General features: G+C 45.3%; 1 protein-coding gene across 31 annotated transcripts in view; it reads right to left on the reverse strand.

Annotated features, from left to right (window-relative positions):
- Positions 1–24,364, reverse strand: part of CLN8 (CLN8 transmembrane ER and ERGIC protein) — a 59,650-nt gene that overhangs the window by 19,401 nt on the left and 15,885 nt on the right. For 4 of the 31 annotated variants that reach the window (XM_089903601.1, XM_089903598.1, XM_089903599.1 and 1 more), the window contains 4 exons: positions 18,206–18,416; positions 16,880–17,008; positions 10,560–10,681; positions 8,583–9,757 (listed from right to left, as the gene is read on the reverse strand). In XM_089903601.1, the coding sequence (XP_089759727.1) occupies positions 9,404–9,757; positions 10,560–10,681; positions 16,880–17,008; positions 18,206–18,416 (816 nt within the window). In that variant the 3' untranslated portion in view covers positions 8,583–9,403. The other 27 variants (XR_016391072.1, XR_016391073.1, XM_089903604.1 and 24 more) reach the window with 27 other exon arrangements.

Below are 24,364 nucleotides of genomic sequence, written 5' to 3' on the forward strand. Positions count from 1 at the left end.
TTCCTTTACCATTTGTTGTAGAGCTGGTTTGGTGGTGCTGAATTCTCTTAGCTTTTGCTTGTCTGTAAAGCTTTTGATTTCCCCATCAAATCTGAATGAGATCCTTGCTGGGTAGAGTTACCTTGGTTGTAGGTTCTTCTCTTTCATCACTTTAAATGTGTCATGCCACTCCCTTCTGGCCTGTAGAGTTTCTGCTGAGAAATCAGCTATTAACCTTATGGGAGTTCCCTTGTATGTTGTTTGTCCTTTTTCCCTTGCTGCTTTCAGTAATTTTTCTTTGTCTTTAATTTTTGCCAATTTGATTACTATGTGTCTCTCAGCATGTTTCTCCTTGGATTTATCCTGTATGGGACTCTGCACTTCCTGGACTTGGGTGGCTATTTCCTTTCCCATGGTAGGGAAGTTTTCAACTATAATCTCTTCAAATATTTTCTCAGGTCCTTTCTCTCTTCTCCTTCTGGGACCCCTATAAAGCGAATGTTGTTGGATTTAATGCTGTTCCAGAGGTCTCTTAGGCTGTCTTCATTTCTTTTCATTCTTTTTTCTTTATTCTGTTCCGCACCAGTGAATTCCACCATTCTGTCCTCCAGGTCACTTATCCGTTCTTCTGCCTCATTTATTCTGCTATTGATTCCTTCTAGTGTATTTTTCATTTCAGTTATTGTATTGTTCATCTCTGTTTCTTTGGTTTTTAATTCTTCTAGGTCTTTTTTAAACATTTCTTACATCTTCTCAATCTTTGCCTCCATTCTTTTTCCGAGGTCCTGGATCATCTTCACTATCATTATTCTGAATTCTTTTTCTGGAAGGTTGCTTATCTTTACTTCATTTAGTTGTTTTTCTGGGGTTTTATTTTGTTCCTTCATCTGGTACACAGCCCTCTGCCTTTTCATCTTGTCTATCTTTCTGTGAATGTGGTTTTTTTCCCACAGGCTGCAGGATTGTAGTTCTTCTTGCTTCTGCTGTCTGCCCTCTGGTGGATGAGGCTATCTAAGAGGCTTGTGCAAGTTTCCTGATGGGAGGGACTGGTGGTGGGTAGAGCTGGGTGTTGCTCTGGTGGGCAGAGCTCAGTAAAACTTTAATCTGCTTGTCTGCTGATGGGTGGGGCTGGGTTTCCTCCCTGTTGGTTGTTTGGCCTGAGGCGACCCAACACTGGAGTGTACCTGGGCTCTTTGGTGGAGCTGATGGTGGACTCTGGGAGGGCTCACACCAAGGAGTACTTCCCAGAACTTCTGTTGCCAGTGTCCTTGTCCCCACGGTGAAACAGAGCCACCCCCTGCCTCTGTAGGAGACCCTCCAACACTAGCAGGTAGGTCTGGCTCAGTCTCCTATGGGGTCACTGCTCCTTCCCCTGGGTCCCAATGTGCACAGTACATTGTGTGTGTCCTCCAAGAGTGGAGTCTCTCTTTCCCCCAGTCCTGTTGAAGTCCTGCAATCAAATCTCACTAGCCTTCAAGTTCTGATTCTCTAGGAATTCCTCCTCCCATTGCCGGACCCCCAGGTGGGGAAGCCTGACGTGGGGCTCAGAACCTTCACTCCAGTGGGTGGACTTCTGTGGTATAAGTGTTCTCGTTTGTGAGTCACCCACCCAGCGGTTATGGGGTTTGATTTGATTGTGATTGCACCCCTCCTCCTGTCTCATCGTGGCTTCTCCTTTGTCTTTGCATGTGGGGTGTCTTTTTTGGTGAGTCCCAGTGTCTCCCTGTGGATGACTGTTCGGCAGTTAGTTGTGATTCTGGTGCAGAACGTCCTTGTACTCTGCCATCTTGAAGCAATCTCAGTTCCATTTTTTTTTTTTTTTTGTCAGTGCTTGTTCAGCAGTTGTGATTTTGGTGGGAATCCTAGGAGAGGCTGCAGCAGCAGCAACCAAGTTGAAGAGGCTGGAGAGCTTTATCCCCTTTTTGCCTCTAGTTTATCTAAAGTTTTCTCCAGCCCAGAAACTGATTTATGTCCTCACACTTGTAGGAGAGGAAATCAGACCTTTAACATTTGTGGCCAATGCAGAGCTCACCTTTTGGAAGGTTTGGATCCTTTCCTCCCAGGCCCGGGCAGCCCATCAGCCCCTTAGGGACAGTCAGTTGTGGAGGAGTTCCAACGCAGAGAAGAATGCACACTTTGAAAAATCCACCCCGTGTCTGCTGATTGGAGCATTTAGACCACTGACATTTAAAGTCATTAATGGTAAGTACACACCTATTGCTATTTGTATTCTGTTTCCCACTTCTTATAGTTCTTCTCTGTTTCTTGTTTCTCATGTTGTGGTTTGATTTGTCTTCGGTAGTATGCTTGGTTTCCTTTCTTTTTGGTTTTTGTGTGTCTGTGGTAGGTCTTTGATTTGTGGTTACCATGGGGCTCATATGTTGACCCTTAATTATATGAACTTGCTTTAAACTGATAGTCATTTAAGTTGACATGTCCTAAAATATTTTTTTGTTTACTCCCCTCGTACAGTGTATATTTGATGTTATAGTTTACATCTTCATGTTCATCCCTTTACTGTTAGTTATAATTGCTTTTACAGTCTTGTTTTGTGTTTCAGTCTACATACTGGTTTCAGTGATCTTAAATCCTTAGTATATATTTGCCTTTCCTATTGGGCTTTTCCCTTTCCTACAGATTCCTGCTACTTCTCTGTTTCAAAAAGACCCTTCAACACTTCTAGAATAGTTTTAGTATTACTGAATTCTTTTGGGTTTTGACTGCCTGAGAAATTCTTTATCCTTCTGTCTCATATGATGATCTTACTGGGTGCAGTATCTGAGGTGGCAGGGTTTTCCCTTTGAGAACTCTGTATATATGCTGCCGCCTTTAGGCCTGCAAACTTTCCACAGGGGAATCAGCTGATAGCGTTACGGGGATTCCCTTGTATATAACTCTGTTTTCCTGTTGTTGCCTTTAGAATCCTCTATAACTTTTGCTGTTTTAATCGTGGTATGTCTCAGTGTGACTCTCTTTGTGTTCATGTTGTTTGGGACCCTCTATGCTTCCTGTACTTGGGTATCTGTTTCCTTTTTTAGGTTTGGGAAGTTTTCAGCCATAATTTCTTCAAAATACATTTGATCCCCTTCCTTCTCCTTGTGGAGAATCCCTATTATGGAAATGCTGACACAATTTTATATTATCCCATAGATCCTGTATGTAGCTTTCTTTTTTTCATGTGTCTTTCTGTCTGCTGTTCTGATTGGGTGATTTCTATTCTATCTCTCAGTTCACTTATGTGTTGTTCTGTGTCATTCAGTCTGCTATTCATTGCTTCTAGAGTGCTTTTTAATCTCAGATTTAATTACCTGTTTTTTTAAATTATCTTTTTGATTAGGCTGTCTTTATAGCTTCTAGTTCCTTATTAAAATAATCTGTGCTTAGATCAATTCTTAATTCAGTTAGCATTTTTAATTCATTGTCTGGTAGACTCATTACCTTTGTTTCATTATTTTTTCAGGGCTTTGCTCTCTTTCAGTTGAGAGTAGTTCCCCTGCCTTGTCATTTTTCTTAAATTTCTGTGTCTATGAATTTAGGTGAAACAGTTACCTGCTGTGATCTCGAAGGGAGTGGATGGCTCTGTTCCTTGAAGTGTTTTTTTCCTTCTTTCTGCATTGGGGCCGTTGCTCCGAAGGAGGGGATTGCTGGAGCAAGTGGGGCTCATGTGCTCACAGAGGTCTGTGCTGGTGTCTGCCCTTCTGCTTGGATGCAGCCCAGTGTCGCGTCTTTCCCGTTGTGGCTGTCCAAGACCTAGTGCAAGGCTGTGGTGTGGAGTGGGTGGGTGAGCAGATTAGCTCAGCTGGGAGTGGGGGATCGTGGTGTGCTGCAGGGGTTCCAGCAGCCCCACTGTTGTTAGAGGGTCTGGGCTGCCTGTGTGGTGCACCGACAGTGGCTGCCACCACCCCCTCTGGACCTCACCTGGGGCCTCTAGGCCACCCCTGTGGCCCTCGATTGAGTCTCCTCCCAGGGCCTGGCTGCCCTAGAAACACTGCTGAGGTGTGGCATGGAGTGCATGGCGTGTCTCCTCACTCGGACTGGGGAGCCTGGCGGACTGGGGAGCCTGGCAGGCTGGGAGCCACTAGGTCAGACCTCTCTCCAGCCTGTCCAGTGGCGAGCCAGCACCTATGCACTCCTCATGAACGGAGCCTAGGCTTCTCCAGCCTTCATACCTGTTGCAGCAGTTCTCCAACCAGCCAAGGGAGGCTTGTGTCCACTACACAGGGCCCCAGGGGCACAATCTCCCTCTTCCTAGTACCCTCCCAGGGGCAGGGGTCCTGAACCAATGCTTTTCTTCCTGTCCTCGCTGGTTACGTATCTTCCTGCAGCCTTGGTTGTACAGCAGCTCTGCCAGTTTCCACGTAGTTCCCCTGAGAACTGCTCCACGTGTAGATGCATTTGATGTCTGTGGGAGGGGGCGAGCTCCATGCCCTCTGCTGCCACCTTGTTCTCCCTCCTCTGGGGGTCTCGACGGTGCTGTGACTCGGCCCCTCCTACCCAGCTTGTGCTTCCTTCTTTATCACTTGCAGATCTTTTCTGGTAGGTTCGAGTCTTTGTCAACAATAGATTCTTCGCACACTGTAATTCTGGTTTGCCCTTGAGAGCAGGCGAGCTCAGGGTCTCCCCTCTGCCATCTTGGGAACTCTCTCTCCTGCGTGTAACTTTTGACTCCCCTAAACTCAACTACTATTACTATTGACCAGAAGCCTTACCGGTAATGTAGTCAATGAACATATTTTCTATGTGTGTATTCACTGCATTGTCACAGAGAAGTAAGCTAGAGAAAACGTTAACGTCATAAGGAATACTTATAATACTGCATTTATCAATGATGTACGTTTACAAGATGAGTCATCTGTCAGTATGTCAATATTATGATATAAAACACTGCAGAGGTTCCATATATTACTAACACTAGACATCAAAAACAATGAAAATTCATTTTTATTTACAGGAATAATGGTTCAGGCATTGATAACGAAGCAGCAGCAATATGATGTATGTAGTGTGGACAGGGAGTGTCACCTGCCATTCCAGTAAACAAAGATACTGGGCACAATCAAGCCACCAGCCGCTGCAGCTGCCCTGAGGGCGTGCCCTGCGGGGATCCAGGAAACATTCTGTGCTCTGGGTACCAGCCCTAGATCGTTCAAGTGCACATCTAAAGAGTAATTTCAGTGAGGCCAGATTCTTCATCTTCCCATACATACAAAAGCACTAAAATTATTAACCTGAACTGTCTGGGGCTTTGGTGTGTGTGATAAGCAGTAATCTTTGACTAAATTCTTGTCTTCCAGCAAAAACTCGATGCATCTTGGCACCTCCCTTACCTCCTGAGAGGCTGTCTCCTGGGCTTAAAACTTTAACTTGCAGCTTTTGGGTTGTGTGTTTTCCTTCAGTCAGCGGCTTTGGTGACCTGAAGGGAACTTGGAGCAGGCTTCTCCTCTGCCTGAGCCCTGCAGGGACTGGCCAGCAGAGGCCTCTTGTGCCCAGCTGTCTCCTTGGTGAGCCCCCCTGGTCTCAGATCTCCTGTTACTGGCTGATCCTATTGTATTGGGTGGTGGATAAATCCCTCACTGGAGGAGGAGGTTTTCCCTGAATTTAATTTCAAGAAGAAGTACCTGGGTTATCCCAGTTGAGAGATGTTGGGGAGATTTTACTCAGTTGAAAGACATTGAGTTTGGTTGGACTGGGAAATTAGGTGGGAGACTGACATGTCATTTTTCCTTTATTTGGCTACTTTAACAGATTATTGGAATAAAAATGAAGATGTCCCTTCTTTGGAGCTGAAAGCCCTTATGAGCCATCTCCTTCCTGACAGCACTGGCTTTCTCAGGCAACTGGGAAACTTGTGGGAGTGGTGGAGGTAAGTCCTCATACTGGGCTGCCATCTGTAGAGGGAAACCCACTCATCTCAGCTGGGGGCACACATAAGAGCCGGCCACTCGGTGCTGCAAGCACCCACTGTGGTCTTAGGCTACAGAAAGTAGCACCTGTAAGAGCGCTGCAATGGCTCTGGGCTAAAATCCCGAGGAATCAGGCTCACAACCAGCACACTGGCCCACCACGGGATCATCAGTAATGATTCTTATCTCAACAGATCGACCTTGGAATGGGAAACAAAGCTTTCAAAACAAAAAGGACAGATTGCTAGCCTCCAACTAACACCCAGGCCAGGTTCATGTACAATACGTATGGAATTTATACCTGCAAATACTCACTTGATTGGAGAAACCACACTAAAGGAGGAGATCACAACCTAAAATGGCCATATTTGGGTTCTTCTGACATTCCAAAATTTTCTTGTGTATGCAGCTAGCGAAAGCAGTTCATAAGATCAGATGGAGTGGAATGCTTATGGATATTTAGAAGCTTCTAAAAGACAAAATGATAAGCTTTTGCAGGAAATCAACCAAAACTTAACTTTATCAACATTTCTGAAAGCTGCCAGTATTACCCCTGCCTCTCCCTCTGCTCCCTCTCATTTCCTCTTTTATCTGAACCCCCTGACCCAGATGCTGTTCCCTTCTCTTTTCCATCACCTCTGCCCCTTGCTGCTTCCTCTCCCGCCAGCAAAGGAGGACATTAAATCAGAAGTACTTCTGTCCCCCTTTAAGGAGAAACCTTTCACAGGAAGAGGGGAACTGTCCTCTGTGCTTACATACACACCCTAGACTCGAGCAAGACTTAGGGCTTTAGCTAAGGGGTTTCCTGACCCTAGTCATGGCCCATTGGGATATGCAGGGAATCTGAGTTAGCCATCCAAACCCGTGAGTCTGGGTTTGCAGATATGTATCCAGTAATACAGCTATTCCTTTCTGAAAGTAAAGCAAGGCAATGGATAGAGAAAGCAGAATGGAAACAGCCCTTAACAAACTTCGATTTTCAAGTTGAATGCAAGGAATTAGCTCATAAATTACTCATTTATCCCAGAGTTTTTCCCAAAAGCCATAGCCTAGACAAAAATTCAGCAGTGCAAACAAAAACAAGATAAAATCCTAGATTATGATGTGTGAGAACTTTTAAACAATATTCTGACATAACATCTGAATGTTCTCTAACTACCAAAATGATCCTTTGCTTAAGTCCATTTCAGAAGGTATAAATGAGGAATTGGCTGCTGTAATTAAAAAACACAACTTAGGTTGGTCAGCGTTACATACAAATGCCCTTACCACGCTGGCTGATGAGCTTTTCAAAATCATCAAAGGAGAGGATACGTCTGTAAAAATCGTGAACCTTTGGGACTTCCCTGATGGCACCGCAGTTAAGAATCCGCCTGCCAATGCAGGGGATACAGGTTCAAGCCCTGGTCCGGGAAGATCCCACGTGCTGTGGAGCAACTACTGAGCCTGCGCTCTAGAGCCTGCAAGCCACAACTACTGAGCCCGTGTGCCACAACTACTGAAGCCCGTGCTCTGCAACGAGAAGCCTGCACACTGCAACTAGAGAAAGCCCACGCACTGACGCACTACAATGAAGACCCAACGCAGCTAAAGATAAATTTATGAAAAAAAAATCGTGAGCCTTCAACTGTGCCAATTAAGTAAGCAAGGTCAGGCTACAGTTAACAAACCCCCGTTCAATCCTCGACTGACAGAGGAACCTAGCATTTCCTTTTACTGTGTTTAAAAAAAGAAGAAGGAATGTAGAAAAATGAAAGATTTCAAGAACAGACTAGATTTCAGATCAGAATACCGAGTTAAACAAGAATAGGGCTCCTCTGAGGGAACAGTGGGAGTCTTTCTTCTGTAACACCCTGGGAGAAGTAGAGAGACAAGACAGAGAGAAACAAAGCCCTAATAGATACAGGGACCACCTTTTCAGTTTTAAACCAAAACCAGAGGCTCCCTCCCATGAAGTAATACTTCAGTGTAGGTGGTAGGGATTTCTACTGCACCTCTTAAGGCTCTTAAACCATTCTACTTAGGAGAACTTAAAGGAAGGCACTCATCTTTTCTAGTAGAAAGCACCCCTATTCACCTGACAGGAAGATTTATTAGAAACTTACGAAGCCCATATTTCCTTACTCCTAAGGGGGAGATGTTTTTAGAGCTGATTTCCTTCATCATACAATGTTTGTGAGCCATGGTCAAGGTGATGCTGACGAAGACTTGCTAGGCTTAGTACCTGAAGAGTTACTGACACATGGAAATACATTCCACACCGCCCGTTAAAAGGACCTGAGACGAGAAGAACTGCGTCAGTACCCGCAGTACCCAAATGGAGGCAGGAAGCCACGGAGGGAATAACACCTGACACCAGCTTACATTGAGAAAGGCTTCATGCCTTGCACCGGCCCTTGTAACACACTCATTCTGCCAGTTAGCAAACCTAATGGCAAGGGCTGGAGGTTTGTGTAGGGTTTGAGCTCTAGCAGTGCCATCATTACTCCTTGCCATTTGTGTAGTGCCAACCCCCATGCCTTTCCGTCCTGTGTTCTAAGAACAGTGACTTCTGTGGCCTCTGCAGTGCACTGTTTAGCATCCCTGTGCATCCTGGTGGCCAGTACCCTTTGCCTTTACTTGGGATGAACGGCAGCATACGTGGACTGTAACGCGGCAGGGCAATACTCACTTTCCCCAGGTATTAAAAACGTACCTAGATGATCTAGCTTTTCCTCATAAATCAGTTTTGATACAATGTGCAGGTGATTTGCTATTGTGTTCAAATTCTTTGATAAATAGGAAGACAGCCTGTACTTCAAAACTAGCTGAAAGGGACAAAGTGAGGAAAAGTTACAATTTTGTAAGGCTAATGTGAAATCTTTAGGACAAATGATATCTAAAGGACCTTTAATTGACGGTGAAAGACATTTTGGCTTTCCCTGCCCCTAGGACAAAAGGGCATTCGAGGGGTTTCTAGATCCTGCAGGCTATTGCAGGAACTGGATTACAAAGTTTTTATTTTAGTGGCCCAACCATTATGTAACTTGTTTAAACAAGGCCAAGCTGAACCTCTGGGAAATAAAACATTCTGAAGCCAGGGAGACACTGAAAAGAACCCAGCTTTTTATGATTTACCCCTTTTTCTCTTTGTACATGAAAACAAAGGTGCCACACGGAGTATTAACCCAGCAACACGGCGGTTACTACCCACCGATAGGATATACAGCCAGCAGCTAGCTGCAGTAGACAAGGGCTTCCCCCGCCCTTGTCCCGGGGCTGTCTCAGCAACAGCTGTGCTGCGTCCTGAGTCACTCTCACCGTCTTTGTGCCCCATGCCACGGAAGCTTTACTAAACTCTCATCACACACTTATTCAGGCCGATTAACTTCTAACGAGATTGTCTCGCTCTCACCAAATCTCTCCCCACAGGTGTGACAAACTTAATCCAGCTACCTTGCTCCCAGAAGACTCAGACGTTATCTTTTCTATCCCAGGACTGATTTTCAAGAAAGCCCAATGGATAATCCTGACTTTGTTACTCATGGGTGGTGTGTATCTGCGAGGACCTCATGGGAGGTGCCAGGCTGGCTATGCCATTGTTCCTCCAGTGTCTGTCCTAGAAAATGGTCCCTTGTCTCATGTCGCTTCTGTCCAACAGGCTGAACTAATAGCACCGAGAGCCTGCCCGTTGGCAAAAGGAAAGCCCGCGAATACCTACACAGACGGCCGCCATGCTTCTGGGGGGGACCATGACTTGGGTATGCTTTGGCAACAGGATTTCTAACATCCCGAGGACAGCCTATTAAAAATGGTAAACATGTAGCAGGCTTGTTGGATGCCATTCTGCTGCCAGGTGCACTTGCCATTAAGGTATCATTCAAAGGCTGACACTGCTGAAGCAAAAGGAAACTCTTTAGCTGATCACGTTGCCAAGACTGAGGCTCTGCAAAACGAAAACAAGCAACTAACCACTGCCTTTCCCTTTCAGCCTCCCAGCAACCTTACTGACATGGTCCAGTTTCAAGGAACGGCACCAGAAAACAGACACCTGGACACACAAGGGAGGCAGCCTGAACTCACACGAAGGCTGTGGATACACGCAGACGGGAGGAGGCCTATCCTTCCCTTTGAAGCTCAGTATCCTATTTTGCAATATATTCACGAGTTAACACACTGGAACCCAGGTAGACGGTATTGTGGGGTAAAAAACTGTTGGAAGGCTTTTGTGAGAGCTCGGGAATTATTCAAGATGTACCACTTGTCCAAAATATAAGCCAGGGAAGCCGTTACATAGTTCTCAAGGGAATTTGCCACGACCTGCAGGTCCCGTTGCGACTTGGCAGACTGATTTTATACGACGCCCCCCTCTCAAGGTCGACGCCCCCCTCTCAAGGTTAGCAGTATGTTCTTGTTATGATTTGTATGTTTTCACACTGGGTTGAGGCATCCCATGCTGAAGGGCCACAGCCCAATCTGTAGGACATTTTATTTTACCAAGAGTGATGCCCATTTCGGGAGTCCCCTCAGAACCACATAGTGACAGAGGAACTCATTTCACTGGACAAATTGTTAAGATTTGGCCAATTATGCAGCATTTCCATTATGCTTATCACCACCAGTCCTCTGGGTTAGTAGAAAGAACAAATGGAACAATTAAAACCCAACTGGCTAAGATGATGAATGCTTATTCCTTACCTGGCCTGAGGCCCTTCCATTGGTTCTCCTCAACCTCAGATCCACCTGTTTTGGAAAACATTTGTTTCCTTTTGAGATTATCAGGGGGAGACCAGTGAGACTGGATGAGGGATTATATGAACCTATAGTAATGAAAAGGGATAGGTTACGTTATTGCAAGGGTTTGATTGAATTAACAGGACATTATAAGTGTTAATGCATAAGTTAATGCATTAACACTTAATGCATATAAGTGTTAATGTATAAGTTAAAGCATAACTTATCACAGTATGCTTTCTTTAAATGATGATCAGATGCCCTATGACCTACAACCAGGAGACTCTGTATACTGGAAAAGGCATCATTTAAAGGACTCTCTCCAACCTCGATGGAAAGTCCCTATCAGGTTCTTTTAAGTAGCTCATGCACAGCAAAATCGAAGGTAACTGACTCTTGGATTCATATTTCCCACCTAAAGAGGCACTGGTCTGGTCTATAGAGAGGACTGCTGACCTCAAACTCACCTTAAAGCGATGCACCTTAAAGCGATGCTCTGATAGGAAAGAAACACCAACGCCAGGACGAGAAGTTGACGACATCAGGAGACAGCTATCCCAAGGTGCTGGACCTGACCGTATGATTATTTATAACATTTTTTGATTTCTTGGCCTTTATGCACATGAATCAAATGTTTTTCTGTCATGGGTACGATCCTATGCAGATTTTAGAAGTCATTGCAATTGTTGGGTTTGTGGTCAGTTACCTACATCCACTACTTCTGGTTAGTGGGTTTCTCCTCTCCAAGGCTCTGATTGGATGGCCTGTAGAAAATTTTAGAAAAAAGTAGTTCTGTCTGAGCTGCAACTGATGCTCCTATGGGAACCCCTCACTTGGCCAGTCAAACATTCTTGCTTTGACTTTGGCCATAAATGAGTTTTCCCTTAAAGTTACTCAAGCTCAGTCAGAGCAACAAGCTAAATTTCAGTCAAAAATGATAACTTCCTGACTATTAGGAGGGACCCCCCCCTCAGTTATGGGATAGGTTTATATGGCTAATACCAGGCTGTGGTCCCTTAAGGCGCCCCCCTATGTTGGGAACAATTAAATCACACTAAAGATATTCAGCCTAATAACACCAGAAAATTAGGCTGGGTGCCTTAATGAAAAATGTCAGTGTATCATCATTTCCCTTAAAGATAGTGATTGATATGGAACAGACTGGGTCAGGCACCCAGGAGTATGCTGGGTTGCACCTAATGGAACTCAGTGGTTTTGTGGCACTAATCTACATCCCTGGCTTCTTCCAGGATGGATGGGAAGATGTACTTTAGGATTCCCTAGGGCTCAAGGCCACTTGTGTGCTAATTTAGAGATGACTCCAGCAAATTTACCAAGAGATCTGTATTCCCCTGGTATGATCATGTAGCATCTATTTTTATGCTATTAGTAGGATTGGAAGATGTACCTCCCCATATCAAAGTAGGATTGGAAGATGTACCTCCCCATATCAAAGTAGGATTGGAAGATGTACCTCCCCATATCAAAGCCTTAACAGAATTCACCCAAAAGCCCCTAAATGATTAATCATTGAGGCTGCCTCTATGATGAGAAAAGTGGTATTACAGAATCACATGGCCCTTAATAGCCTTATAGCATCTCAAGGAGGCACCTGTGCTATAATTCAAACCGAATGCTGTGTTTTCATACCAGACAAATCCTCTACTAGGATGCATTTAATGACCACATGAAAAACCAGATTTCTGCCTTAAGTGATTCACTTCCTAGTCTTGGTGATGGTTGTAGGGAGCTGGTTTGGTTCTGGAACCTCATGGCTTAATTCCCTGCTTATGACGTTATTAATGTTACTACCTGTATGATATCCTGTCTGTTTTATAAGATCGTTGTCTCTTGTATTACCCAATGTGTAACCAGGCCTTTGACAAAATTAATGAGGGCTAAAATCTTGAGGCAGTCAGTCACATATATGACTCTATACTGAATAACTGGAATGGTGCAACTCTAGATATGAGAAGAAACAAGGAAAAACACTTCCCGGATCATAACAGATTAGTTAAGACCGGTGATCCAGAGAATTTTAGGCAACAGGGCCTAATCCAAAAATACTACATTGGCCTCTCAAGTCCTCATCTGACCTACGAAATGAGATTTCCCAGCACCGTGGGACAAACTGGCCATGAATGGAGGGTAACAGGCCACCTTCTGTGCTCTGGATACTGGCCTCAGTTAAGATCACACCTGATACGCACACCTGAAGGATATTTTCACTGAGCCCAGACTTGCATCTTCTCATGCATAGAAAAGCACTAAAAGCATTAACCTGAGATGCCTGTTTTTGTGGTTAGCAGGAATCTTTGTTCAGCATTTCCTATTTCAAGCAAAAAACTCCTACGTACCCTGGCTCCTCCGTAGCCTCTCAGGCCTGACAGACTACATAGTCTTCAGTAAGGCCCCCACAAACTGAAGGTTGTGCGTTTTTCTTCAGTCAGCAGCAGTCTGGTGCGGTTGACACGAGTGCTTCACAGTGGCCTAGCCTATACGGTAATGAATGACTTGGTATGTTTTTTATGGCTTATAACATAAGTCGTATTCATAACACGGTATTGGAAACATTGTTACATAAAAAGACATTTATCTGTGATAGGCTAATCTACCGTCTGTCCAACTACGAGAGAGGCAAAGATCTAAAACAGTAAGAGCACTAACACATTCTTAATTTTATATCAAATACCACTCACCTTATGCCTGTGTACGGATAGACTAGTACCTACATGTATTTCATGCATTCATGACATACCTGACTCTCGTTTTAATATTTCTAGGCTGTGTGGTTTGAGTTTTTTCAAATTGTTGCGAATCTCCAAAAAATTTCGAATATATTTATTGAATAAAATCCACCTTTGAGTGGACCCATGCAATTCAAGGTTCGCCTGTATAAGGGGCTGCAGAGAGGAGAGCGTTTCTACAAACTGGCTCTGTCCCACCTGTCTGACAGGTGAGAAAAGACATGGCTACCTGGCGAGCTCTCCCAGCCCATTGTTAGCGAACCAAACTGGGGTGCAAGGCCAGGTTGTGGTGAAGGAAAGTGCAGCGTTTGTAAGGCATCCAACCTGGGGCCAAACAAGGAGGACGGGCAGCTTGTGCTCAAAAGACCTGAACCCCCTGCGCCACCACCCCATCTTTTAGGGGAGGGTTTGTAAAGACAGTGTGCAGGAGAGGGTTGCAGGGTGTGTTGCCCTCAGTGTTCAGGATAGAAAAAAGATTATCTAGTGAAGTTGTCACATATGAATTTGTATCAATTCCCTTCAGCTTCACTGTGCCTGACCAACTTTAATTAGGAGTCTGGGATTAACATACCCATACTATGGTATATAAAATAAACAAGGACCTACTGTATAGCCCAGGGAACTATACTCAATATCTTGTAAGAGCCAATAAGAATCTGAAAAAGAAGAGATACATATACGTATACATAACTGAATCACTCTGCTGTACTCTCCAAACAACACTGTAAATAAACTATACTTCAATAAAAAATATCATTGATGCTTAATTAAAAAGTAGTACCTCGTAAGAGTCCTTCCATCTAGGTTGGAGACAGTCCTTTCAATGATGCCTTTTCCAGTATGTATGATCTTTATCCAAAGAGAGACTGCTGTGATAAGCTTCAGAAACAAACTTGAGTGTCCTTTAATAATTCAATTAAACTTGACAATTATGTAACATAGCTGGGATAGTTAAGGAGTTTGGGATTAACATATACACACTACTATATATAAAATAGATAACCAACAAGGACCTACTGCATAGCACAGGGAACTCTGCTCAATATTATGTAACAACCTAAATGGGAAAAGAATTTAAATGAGAATAGATACATGTATATGTATAACTGTATCACTTTGCTGTACACCTGAGACTAACAACCTTGTTAATCAACTATATACTCCAATATAAAATAAATTATGTAACATAATGAGCTACCTGGGAGGTGAGTCTTAGTAAATAGACCTCAATTAACAAAACTAGAATTATGATATATTATCAACCACCAGATTTTTCAGAATTCCATATAATTTCTAGAATATATTAATAACATTTACCCATACAGTATAACCTAAGGAGGCTTAACACTCATTTGAGAATGCTTCCCATGTAATTAAACATACTGAGCAATCTTAGTTTAGTCTCTCTCAGATGCTTTGGGGTTCCGGGTTCCTTTTTTTTAACCTGTCACACCTTTTTTTCCATATTAGCTTGTCCCTTATTTTCTTTCCTATTTAGAAATAACCAGCTTTAGGACCAAATTACTTTTCCCCTTAACAAAATGCATTTTCACTCCTCTTACCTTCTTTTAATGAAAACAAACATCCTACTTTTCTTATATACTGAAATGTTTCCCTTATTTTAGTAGCTTTACATATATTACAACTTTTAACCGTTAGAAACTGTAATCTCTGGCAAAAACAAAGAAGCATTTGTGATCATACCACCGTTTCCTGATTGGAAAACTTATGAATATGTTTTACAGCCTCCAGAAACATACATCTTCTCATAGCATAATTTCTTTCCTCAATGTGGTATAAGACGTGTGTCTAAAAAACCCAAACCCAAACGTGTTTAGGTTTTCTCTCATAAGACAAAAGTGGGTAAACTTAGACTCATTTAGCAATTAATTTAGCAAAACTCTAAAGTTTCAAATTGCCAAAATCGAGAGAGACTATTTTTAAGTAGATTTTCTAAAACATAGTTATTCCCAAAGTTCAACTCCCAGAACTCTTCTTATTTACATTTAACTTACTTAAAAGTTCCATTGTATCAAGTTATTTTCCTTGTGACGATTCTGTAACAGGATTAATAAGATCTTACTAACTTTCCTAAATACAATAAAAATTATAGTTCATGCCTCTGAAGGCATCTCTGTCTTCAGGCATCAACAAGCTTAAACTTTAACACCAGATATTTAATACTGAATATTTCCCAGATCATGTGAACCTGAAATTCATTTGGGTTAGTTACTTTTATATTTCTGAGAATTTAGATAAGCATTTAATTTCCTTTAAGCCAATTACATAGAGCTCATTTACAAATTAATTTTGATAGCATCTGGAGGTAAAGACATATCTCTATAACATACACAGACACCCATATAGACACAGATCTCAGTTTTCCTGCTTGAGTTAAAACTCTCCTTCCCTTTTTTCGCTTCAGTCTCAGGAACTGGAGATTGTCAGAACATCTGTATCTCAAAGGCACAGGGAGAGTAAAGCAAGTTCCTCTTAGGAAGCCAGCTTCCTCTCACTGCATATGCAGCAACCAGTCTTTTAGAACATCAAGAGAGCCCCATTTTGGCCATTTTCAAGGTGAGAGTTCCTTCAGTACCCAAATAGCCAATTCAGTTTAAATAACACAATAGTGCATATCATTCACTCACATTCACACAGCTCACTTCCGGACAAACTTGTAGGTGGCTCTAAATCAGGCTGAAGAGCAAACTAAGCAGTTTCTACGAGTGTCTACACCACGTTCAGGTTACCAGGGCCCTGTAACGAGGGTCAATACCAGGACGGTCTCTGAGAACAATTAATCCTTTCAGTTTCCCTCCTACCAGTGGGGTCTCCCCCAAAACCAGGACCCCTAACAGGGTTCAAAACCAGGAAGAGAAAACAGGGTTTGGACTCATGCACCAAGACACAAACACATACCTACCCAAGATAAGAGCCAAACCCATTCCAAAAGGCTCACTTTGATTCAATAGCATAAAGGCTAAAGAATTTCATACCATTTACCTTCCCCAGTTTTAGATGAAATATGGTGGTGTGATTTAGAGAGCTACTGGGGCCATTTCTCCCTGGACCCCAAGAAATACTGGGGCTAAGCAGTGTTACAATAAAATAACATTTTCTTCCTTTACATAGGAGCCTAGCTGAAAATGTCCCAGTTTTGTAAAATACACCCTAGGGGACTCCAAGATGGAATAGAGCTCTGATTTCACATTCTTTCACACAGCCAGTGTCACCAGAACCAGACTAGTGTCCAGGGCTTCTCAGGGTCACAGTTCCCTAGCACAAGAATGGAAAGTTTCCTACCTGCTGTTCCACCCGGCGTGCAGATGAGCCGTGGTCTGATAGGGGGCGACTGTAGGCAGTGCCGGGAGACCGAGACACTCCTTGACCCAGAAGGGAAAACCTAGTTAAAGTGGTGCTCTGCTCAAAACCAGATGACTAAGTCCTATGCCTCCCCTCTCGCCAAAAGAAAAATCCCAACCAAGGCACCCAGTAGGGAAGAACACCTGGGGTTGACACACAGGTTCCACCACTTACCAGATGTCTCAGACCAGGAGGACCACAGCCTTGCTTCCTTCATCAGGGAATCGAAAGCACCGTGGCCCAGCGATGTCCAGTCAGCGGCAGGCACTGGGGGCTGTGCCTGAGACAAAAGCGCCCGGGCAGCTGCTGGACAGAAGGAAACACAATAAATTCCAAAGTAACAAAGTGGTCATGTTCTTTCTAGAACAGGACAATACATTTCCAAACAAATACCAAAACGATAGACTTTTTTTTCTAAATACCACATTTTTGGAAAGAAAATAACATTACTAAATAACGCTTGCATTTAAAAGTAAATCAGAAGGGGGTTAAGAAATATTTAGAACTGAATGAAAATGAAAACAAAAATGTCAGAATTTGTGGGACAAAGTTAAAGCAATACTTAAAGGAAAACAATATTCAATATAAAAATTTACAAAGAGGAAAACTAAAGTAACAAGAAGGAAGGACATAAATATAAGGACAAATAAATAGCTTATTGGAAAAAAAAAAGAATAACCAAAAACCCCTACTGCTTGGAAAGATGAGTGATATAAACAAATCTTGAGGAGATACAAATAAACTATAGAACCAACCAAAACAACTAGACATTAAGAGGTTTGCCAAAATAAAGTATATTTTTAAAAAGCATGCATTAATAATTATGAAGTGTAGATGAAAGACATTTTTTGAAAATATAAATGGTGAAATTGCAACAAGAGCAAAGTGGAAACTTCAATCAATACACGTTATAGAAACTGGAGGACAATCAACGCTCTCACGTCACACGATACGGAATAACCTGGACTGACGGGCTAAGGATGAAGAACGTGATTCCCAGAGCAGCCCCTGAAAGCTGAGCGCACAGTTAAAAAGGAGAAATTACAATGGAGCATGAGAACAACGGACCGACTCAGAAGAGGCATGGGCACGATGAACAAGAGCAGATCAGGCCTGCGTCCACCCAGATGAGTAGTTACATTAGATGCATCAGACTAAACAGAACCGCGGCTGTTGAGCTGGAGAACGCGCTCTCACGAGACCCTCCCCTGCGTGACCTGCAGAGGCGCAGAGAGCCTGGAGGTGACGGCTGGGGAGACACCGACTCCGAGGTGCTCGACGGGCAACCGGGCTTCAAGAGGCACAGAATCATCAGGAAGAAGAGGGACCCCCCACACCGCAAACAGATCAATGGGAACAGGGAGCCCTCACGATGAGCCTGCACCGGCGACACAGCTGGCAAGCACGAGTAGCCACATGGTCGGAAGAGACGGGAGGGGCGGTGCCGGGACCCCAGCGTCTGCTCGGGCCCGGCAGGGCAGGGGGCCAAGCCACGCAGACCTGAGCCCCCTGGTGTCAGCCGGGAGAAGAAGATCCGCGGAGGCCTGGACCCAGCGCTTCCACTCCTGCGATGACCCCGAGGCTCCGGCCCACAGCAGGTGGGGCACACGGGTGTCCCCTGCAGCACGGCTGTGACCCTGCGGAGCCGGAGCCCGTCCGGGTGGGCAGCGCTGAAGGCCTGGATTGGAGCGACACGGGTCCCCGGCTGGACCTGGAAATGACAGAGAGAACGTCTGTCTCCACACAAAAAAGTACTGAGTGGGTGAACAACCAACATCCGTACCCAATGCCATTTGTACAAAATGACAACAATACGTGTTTTTAAAGGAACATGTTCACATAAAACTTGCAGTCGGCGCCCTGACCGTGTCCCCTGGCCAGCTGGTCCCTCTGTCTGCAGAGTGGCTGCACCCAGGGCAGGCAGGGAAATGCTGGCACTGACGCCCAGAAGCAGCCCCACCCACTACTGCAGAGCCGGGCCTCAGGGCTGTCCGTGCTTCCCGGGCCAGGATCCATCCGGCTGCCAGCGGTGGACTGAGAGCTGGCCTCCTCTCCCCCTTTCCTGCTCCAGCCGCCTCCCTCCAGCACGGAGTGTGCTACCCGCCCTCGTCTCAGTGTCTGCTGGGAAGCGATCCGACGCGGGACAGCAGCGCAGGGCGAGCCCCAACAGAGGACTGGGGGACGGAGTGGGGACAGGGAAGAAAGTCACAGTCCTTAAGGGAAGAGGGCCCTGCCGCTGACCAGTGGTGCCGGACCTAAGGAGGGTGATGGGCCCAGTGTCCTCACCTGAGGCCTGACAACAAAGGCTCTGCCTGCCCTGATCTCAGGAAGTGGCCGAGGAGGACAGTGGTTCCTACTTGAACTTCTTAAGGGTAAACAATTCTTTTATAGACCAAGTATACTAAGTATACTAAAGCTTTCTCCTCACAGCCCAAGAGCCTGTATGATTCGTACACTGAAACTAACTGGGCTCAAATTCGTGTCCATAAGTTTCAGAGTTTGTTAACTGGCCTATAACATTTCCACTGACAAAACAGTAAGTGATTTTTATTTTCATCTTCTGCTTAAGAGGCCCAGTCAGGTGACTGTTCGGCCTGAATGTTAAAAGCTACGAGTTTATTATTTGCAGGATTGTAAATGACACCCAAGATACTGAAAGTAATTGTCAACTGATGTATTAAAACTGAGTTTCATTTCCCGGACTGTGCGTTCTAAGCATGATTTCATTTATTAGAACACCTTACTACACTAGAACTAAGAAAGACAAGAAAAAAAATTATCTATCACTACATAGTTACATGCACAGAATCAGTTATCTCAAAACTCTCTTTTAAATTTTGAAATCTGAATTTTCTATTTTGAGTCTCTTAAGAAACCTATTGAGGGGCTTCCCTGGTGGCACAGTGGTTGTGAATCTGCCTGCCAATCAATGCAGGGGACACGGGTTTGATCCCTGGTCCAGGAAGATCCCACATGCTGCGAAGCAACTAAGCCCGTGCGCCACACCTACTGAGCCTGCGCTCTAGAGCCAGTGAGCCACAACTACTGAGCCTGTGTGCCTAGAGCCCGTGCTCCACAATGAGAGAAGCCACCGCAAGGAGAAGCCCGCGCACTGCAACGAAGAGTAGCTCCCGCTGGCCACAGCTGGAGAAAGCCCACGTGCAGCAATGAAGACCCAACACAGCCAAAAGTAAATAAATAAAATAAACTATTTTTTTTAAAAAAGAAACTTACTGAGACCTCTATGCAAACAAAATTGAAAATGTAGATGAAATAGATAATTTCCTAGGAAAAAATTTTACTGAATTCAACCCCAGTTGTGACAAAGCATAAAGGGGCTGGTTTACACTGAAGAAATACAGAAATTCATCAGGGAACTACCCCACAAAAAAAGGACCAAGCCCAGGCAGTTTCAAAATAGAGAGTTCCACCAAACTTTTACAGTTCAGATAGCTCCAATATGAAATTATTGCAGAGAACAGATTTCAATTTTCTTTTATCAAGCAAGCATAACATACCTAAAACTGATTGAGAGCCCTCACACACAAAAGAAAATTTTAGACCAATATCATTTATGAACTTGTAAAATTCAAATAAAATACTATGTAAAGTTTCAAACAAAATATTAGCAAGTAAAGCAGACTCTCATACCACATTAAGAAAGCAAAAGTCGGACTTCCTTGGTGGTGCAGTGGTTAAGAATCTGCCTGCCAATGCAGGGGACACAGGTTCAAGCCCTGGTCCAGGAAGATCCCACATGCCGCGGAGCAACTAAGCCCGTGCACCACAACTGCTGAGCCTGCGCTCTATAGCCCGCAAACTTCAACTACTGAAGCCCGTGCGCCTAGAGCCCGTGCTCCGCAACAAGAGAAGCCACCGCAATGAGAAGCCCGTGCACCGCAATGAAGAGTAGCCCCCCGCTCGCCACAACTAGAGAAAGCCCATGTGCAGCAATGAAGACCCAGCACAGCCAAAAATAAACTTTAAAAAAAAAGCAGAAGTTAACAACCAAATGAGATTTGTGCAGGAACACAGGGTAGTTTGATACGGGAAATCTATCAATACCATCTTAATAGGTCTGAGATGAAAAGCTGCATGATTACCTCCAAGATGCTGGAAAAAAATTTTAACAAAATTCAACACCCATTCTTAACAGAAGCACTTCAGATAATCTGAACAGATGGATACTTCTTATCACGAAAATACCCTAAAGGCACAGGTTCCCAGAAGGGGATACCGAGGAGTCTGCAAGGACTTTACTATCTCTGCTGTTTAACATCCTGTTGGGTATTCGCCAATATAACTAGACAAGAAAAAACAAAGATGGGCCTAACAACTGGAAAAGCAGTACAAGCATCTCTATACACAGGATGGTATTATGCTTGGAAAATCTAGATAACCAATGACAAAACTAACTCAAAAAAAAAATTCAAGTTAGCAGGATATAAATTGACATGCAAAAAGCAGTAACCTTCATGTACACAAGTTATAAGCAAATACAACGGGAGAGAAGAGCCCTTTAAAGACAGCGAGAAAAGCAACGAGCAGCTCAGGAGCACACCAGCCAAGAAGTGTGCAAAACCTGCACTAGGAGAACCTGAAACATCCCGGACACACAGAAGCGGACACGTCAGACTGAAGCCGGCCGCGAGCCCTCTGGCCTGTGTGCAAAACCTGCACTAGGAGAACCTGAAACATCCCGGACACACAGAAGCGGACACGTCAGACTGAAGCCGGCCGCGAGCCCTCTGGCCTGTGTGCAAAACCTGCACTAGGAGAACCTGAAACATCCCGGACACACAGAAGCGGACACGTCAGACTGAAGCCGGCCGCGAGCCCTCTGGCCTGTGTGCAAAACCTGCACTAGGAGAACCTGAAACATCCCGGACACACAGAAGCGGACACGTCAGACTGAAGCCGGCCGCGAGCCCTCTGGCCTGTGTGCAAAACCTGCACTAGGAGAACCTGAAACATCCCGGACACACAGAAGCGGACATGTCAGACTGAAGCCGGCCGCGAACCCTCTGGCCTGGCTATCGCTGAGCTCAGGGTCCCACGCCTGCCTGCCCTTGGGTCTGGGTCAGCTTTGTGACAACAGAATGTGGCAGAATTCAGGCAGGATGGGACTGGCAGCCTCACCTCCTGTCTCTGCACCATGAGCCTGAGAAGCCACAAGTCCTCTGAACTTGCGCAGCTGCCGCGGGAAAGGCCTGAGGCCACGTGGAGGAGAGGCCCTCACCGGAGCAGCCCTCCCGCAGGTGGCAAAGCTGCCCCGGGCCCTGCAGGGCGGCTGGGTGACCGCATAGAACAGAGCAGGGCCCAGCCAACCACCCGTGACTCCTGACTGAGAAGCGGCAGGTGTTTCAACCCACCGAGTTGTGGGCAGTTGGCTGCGCAGTGCTGGTGACGGGAAGAGCAGACGTGAACAAGCGGAAAGGCTTTCCTTGTCCTGGGACTGGTGCCTCTGCACCACCAAGATGTCAGACGCCTCCAAGTTACTGCGAAATGAATGAGAACTCAACAAAAGACCAATAACCCCCTTTTTTTGTTTTTTGCAGTTCAACAAAACTGTATGATATTACAGTTCATTTGGAAAAATACACAAAAGTAGCTAGAAAACACTGAAACAACCCACAGAGTCTCTATGATGGAAAAACCGCTGGACTGACCAACAATGACCAACGGGAGAGGACACCAAGACCAGAGACGGAGCCACGCGCCCAAGAAAATCCAGCTCGAGAGAAGTGGCATCTCAAACCAGTATATACAACAGTGATTATTTCTGTACATTACAAACGGATCTCCAGGGTAAGTCCCGTTACCATCTGTCACCACACAAGGATGCTACATAATTATTGACTGTTTTCCCCACACTGTACACTTGATAAATGGATGAATTGGATGGTATGTGAATTATAGTTCAAGAGAGCTGTTAACATGAATGAAATCTGTCACGAGGAATAAAGAGAACAGGATGGAGGCAACAGAGAAGGCAGTGACCTTTCTCTAAACACAGTGTTTTGAACAGTTTTGACTTCTGGATAATATTCTACATGTGCAAAAAAATACAATCAGATTAACAAGAATTGGAGAAAACCCTAACACTGAATGCAAAAAGAAACAAGTGCACAGGACTGTCTCTCTAATATCATGATCACCTGAAGGCAAGGTGGGGAAGGAGGAGGTTAAGTAACTGAACACAGAGCACTGTGACTGTACACCCTTGGAATAAAGAAAAAAATTCTGCAAACTCTTCTTGGTTGTTGGATTCTGTCCACGGGTGGCAGTTCTGCATCTGTGTGCACATATGGACGTGTGACCATGTGTGACCTCACTGATACCATAGCCAGAGTCCCTGCAGAGCAGGACAGGATGGGGCGTGCGAGGCGGAAGGGCCTAGAGGCTGTGATAACCCGCTAGCAATGAGCACATGGCACACTTACATCCCGATTCCCAGAACCTCACGAAAGAACCTCACGAAAGAACCTCACGAAAGAACCAGGTCCTCGGAGAAACGGGTGAATCCAGCACAGGGACAACACAGTGCGAGGGCATCCTGTCGCAGAGAAAACAGGGAGGTAATCAAAAACAACGACGGGTGTAAAAAAGGACACTGGGGGCAGCTTGAACGCCCCTGGCGAAGCAGGGACAATGTATAAGGACAACAGGGAGTTACACATAACCTACAACCTGCTGTGCACAGAATAAAGCTACGGAATGAACCCATGAGCCCGTATTGATAATGCATTAAAAGTGGGAAGATTCTATTTACGACAGAACGTGGCTAATCAATGTGGAAGGAACGATGGACTCGGGAAGTTGACGGTCCGCGAGCATTGCAGGAAGAGTGGGGTTGTGAGCGGACGGTAAACCTGGGGCAGGAGGCGGCTCTGTGCAGACACGGGACCGTCAGTGTCACCGCCTCCCCCCACGTTCCTCATTAATGACAAGAGGGATGATGACAACTGTCCAGTGAGAACCAGACAACACCGCGACCCGGCCACCGAGTTTCACACACTAACGCCTCAGGGTCTGAGGCCCAAGAAGGACAGCGACGCTTACCTGGTTCTCCAGCCAAAAATGCGTCCCTGAGTCCAATCCTGACAGAGCTCCCGACCCGCCCACCCTCAGGGGGCTTCTACCGCACAGCTGGCTGCTATTCCTCCGAAATACCCAGGCTGTCGAAGAGAAAGAGAGGCTGAGGGACGTGACACCCGAAGGCCGCAGGGATCCCGGGCTGCGTCCAGGCCAGGAGGGCGAGGACAGGAGGATGGACGGGGCGGCCACCCGGCTAACCACCTGGCTGCACATCAGACCAAAGTGCAGACTCTGTGCCATCTCTCTGGCTGACGCCAGGTGAGGCTACTTAGGAGGACGTCCTCCGTCACAGGCTCACGCACGCAGTATCGAGGGGTGACGGACGCGGGGAAGCCGGGAGACGGGCGAAACACGCGGCAACATGGTAAGAATCGGTAAACCCAGGTAAGGGGTGTATGGGGTTGTTTGTTTGTATTTACTATTTTCCCAACCTTTTTCTAAGTTTGAAATTAGTTCAAAATAAAAAGTTGAAGATAAATATAAAATGGAACAAAGAGCACACTTCTGGGGGCCTTGCTTCTGAGAGGGTGCTGAGTCCCGCGCCACCGCCGTCTCCCCTCC

This window comes from Delphinapterus leucas, chromosome 21 (genome assembly GCF_059928025.1).
Source record: "Delphinapterus leucas isolate spDelLeu-1000000601 "Yukka" chromosome 21, BTC_Dleu_Yukka2, whole genome shotgun sequence".
NCBI lineage: Eukaryota > Metazoa > Chordata > Mammalia > Artiodactyla > Monodontidae > Delphinapterus > Delphinapterus leucas.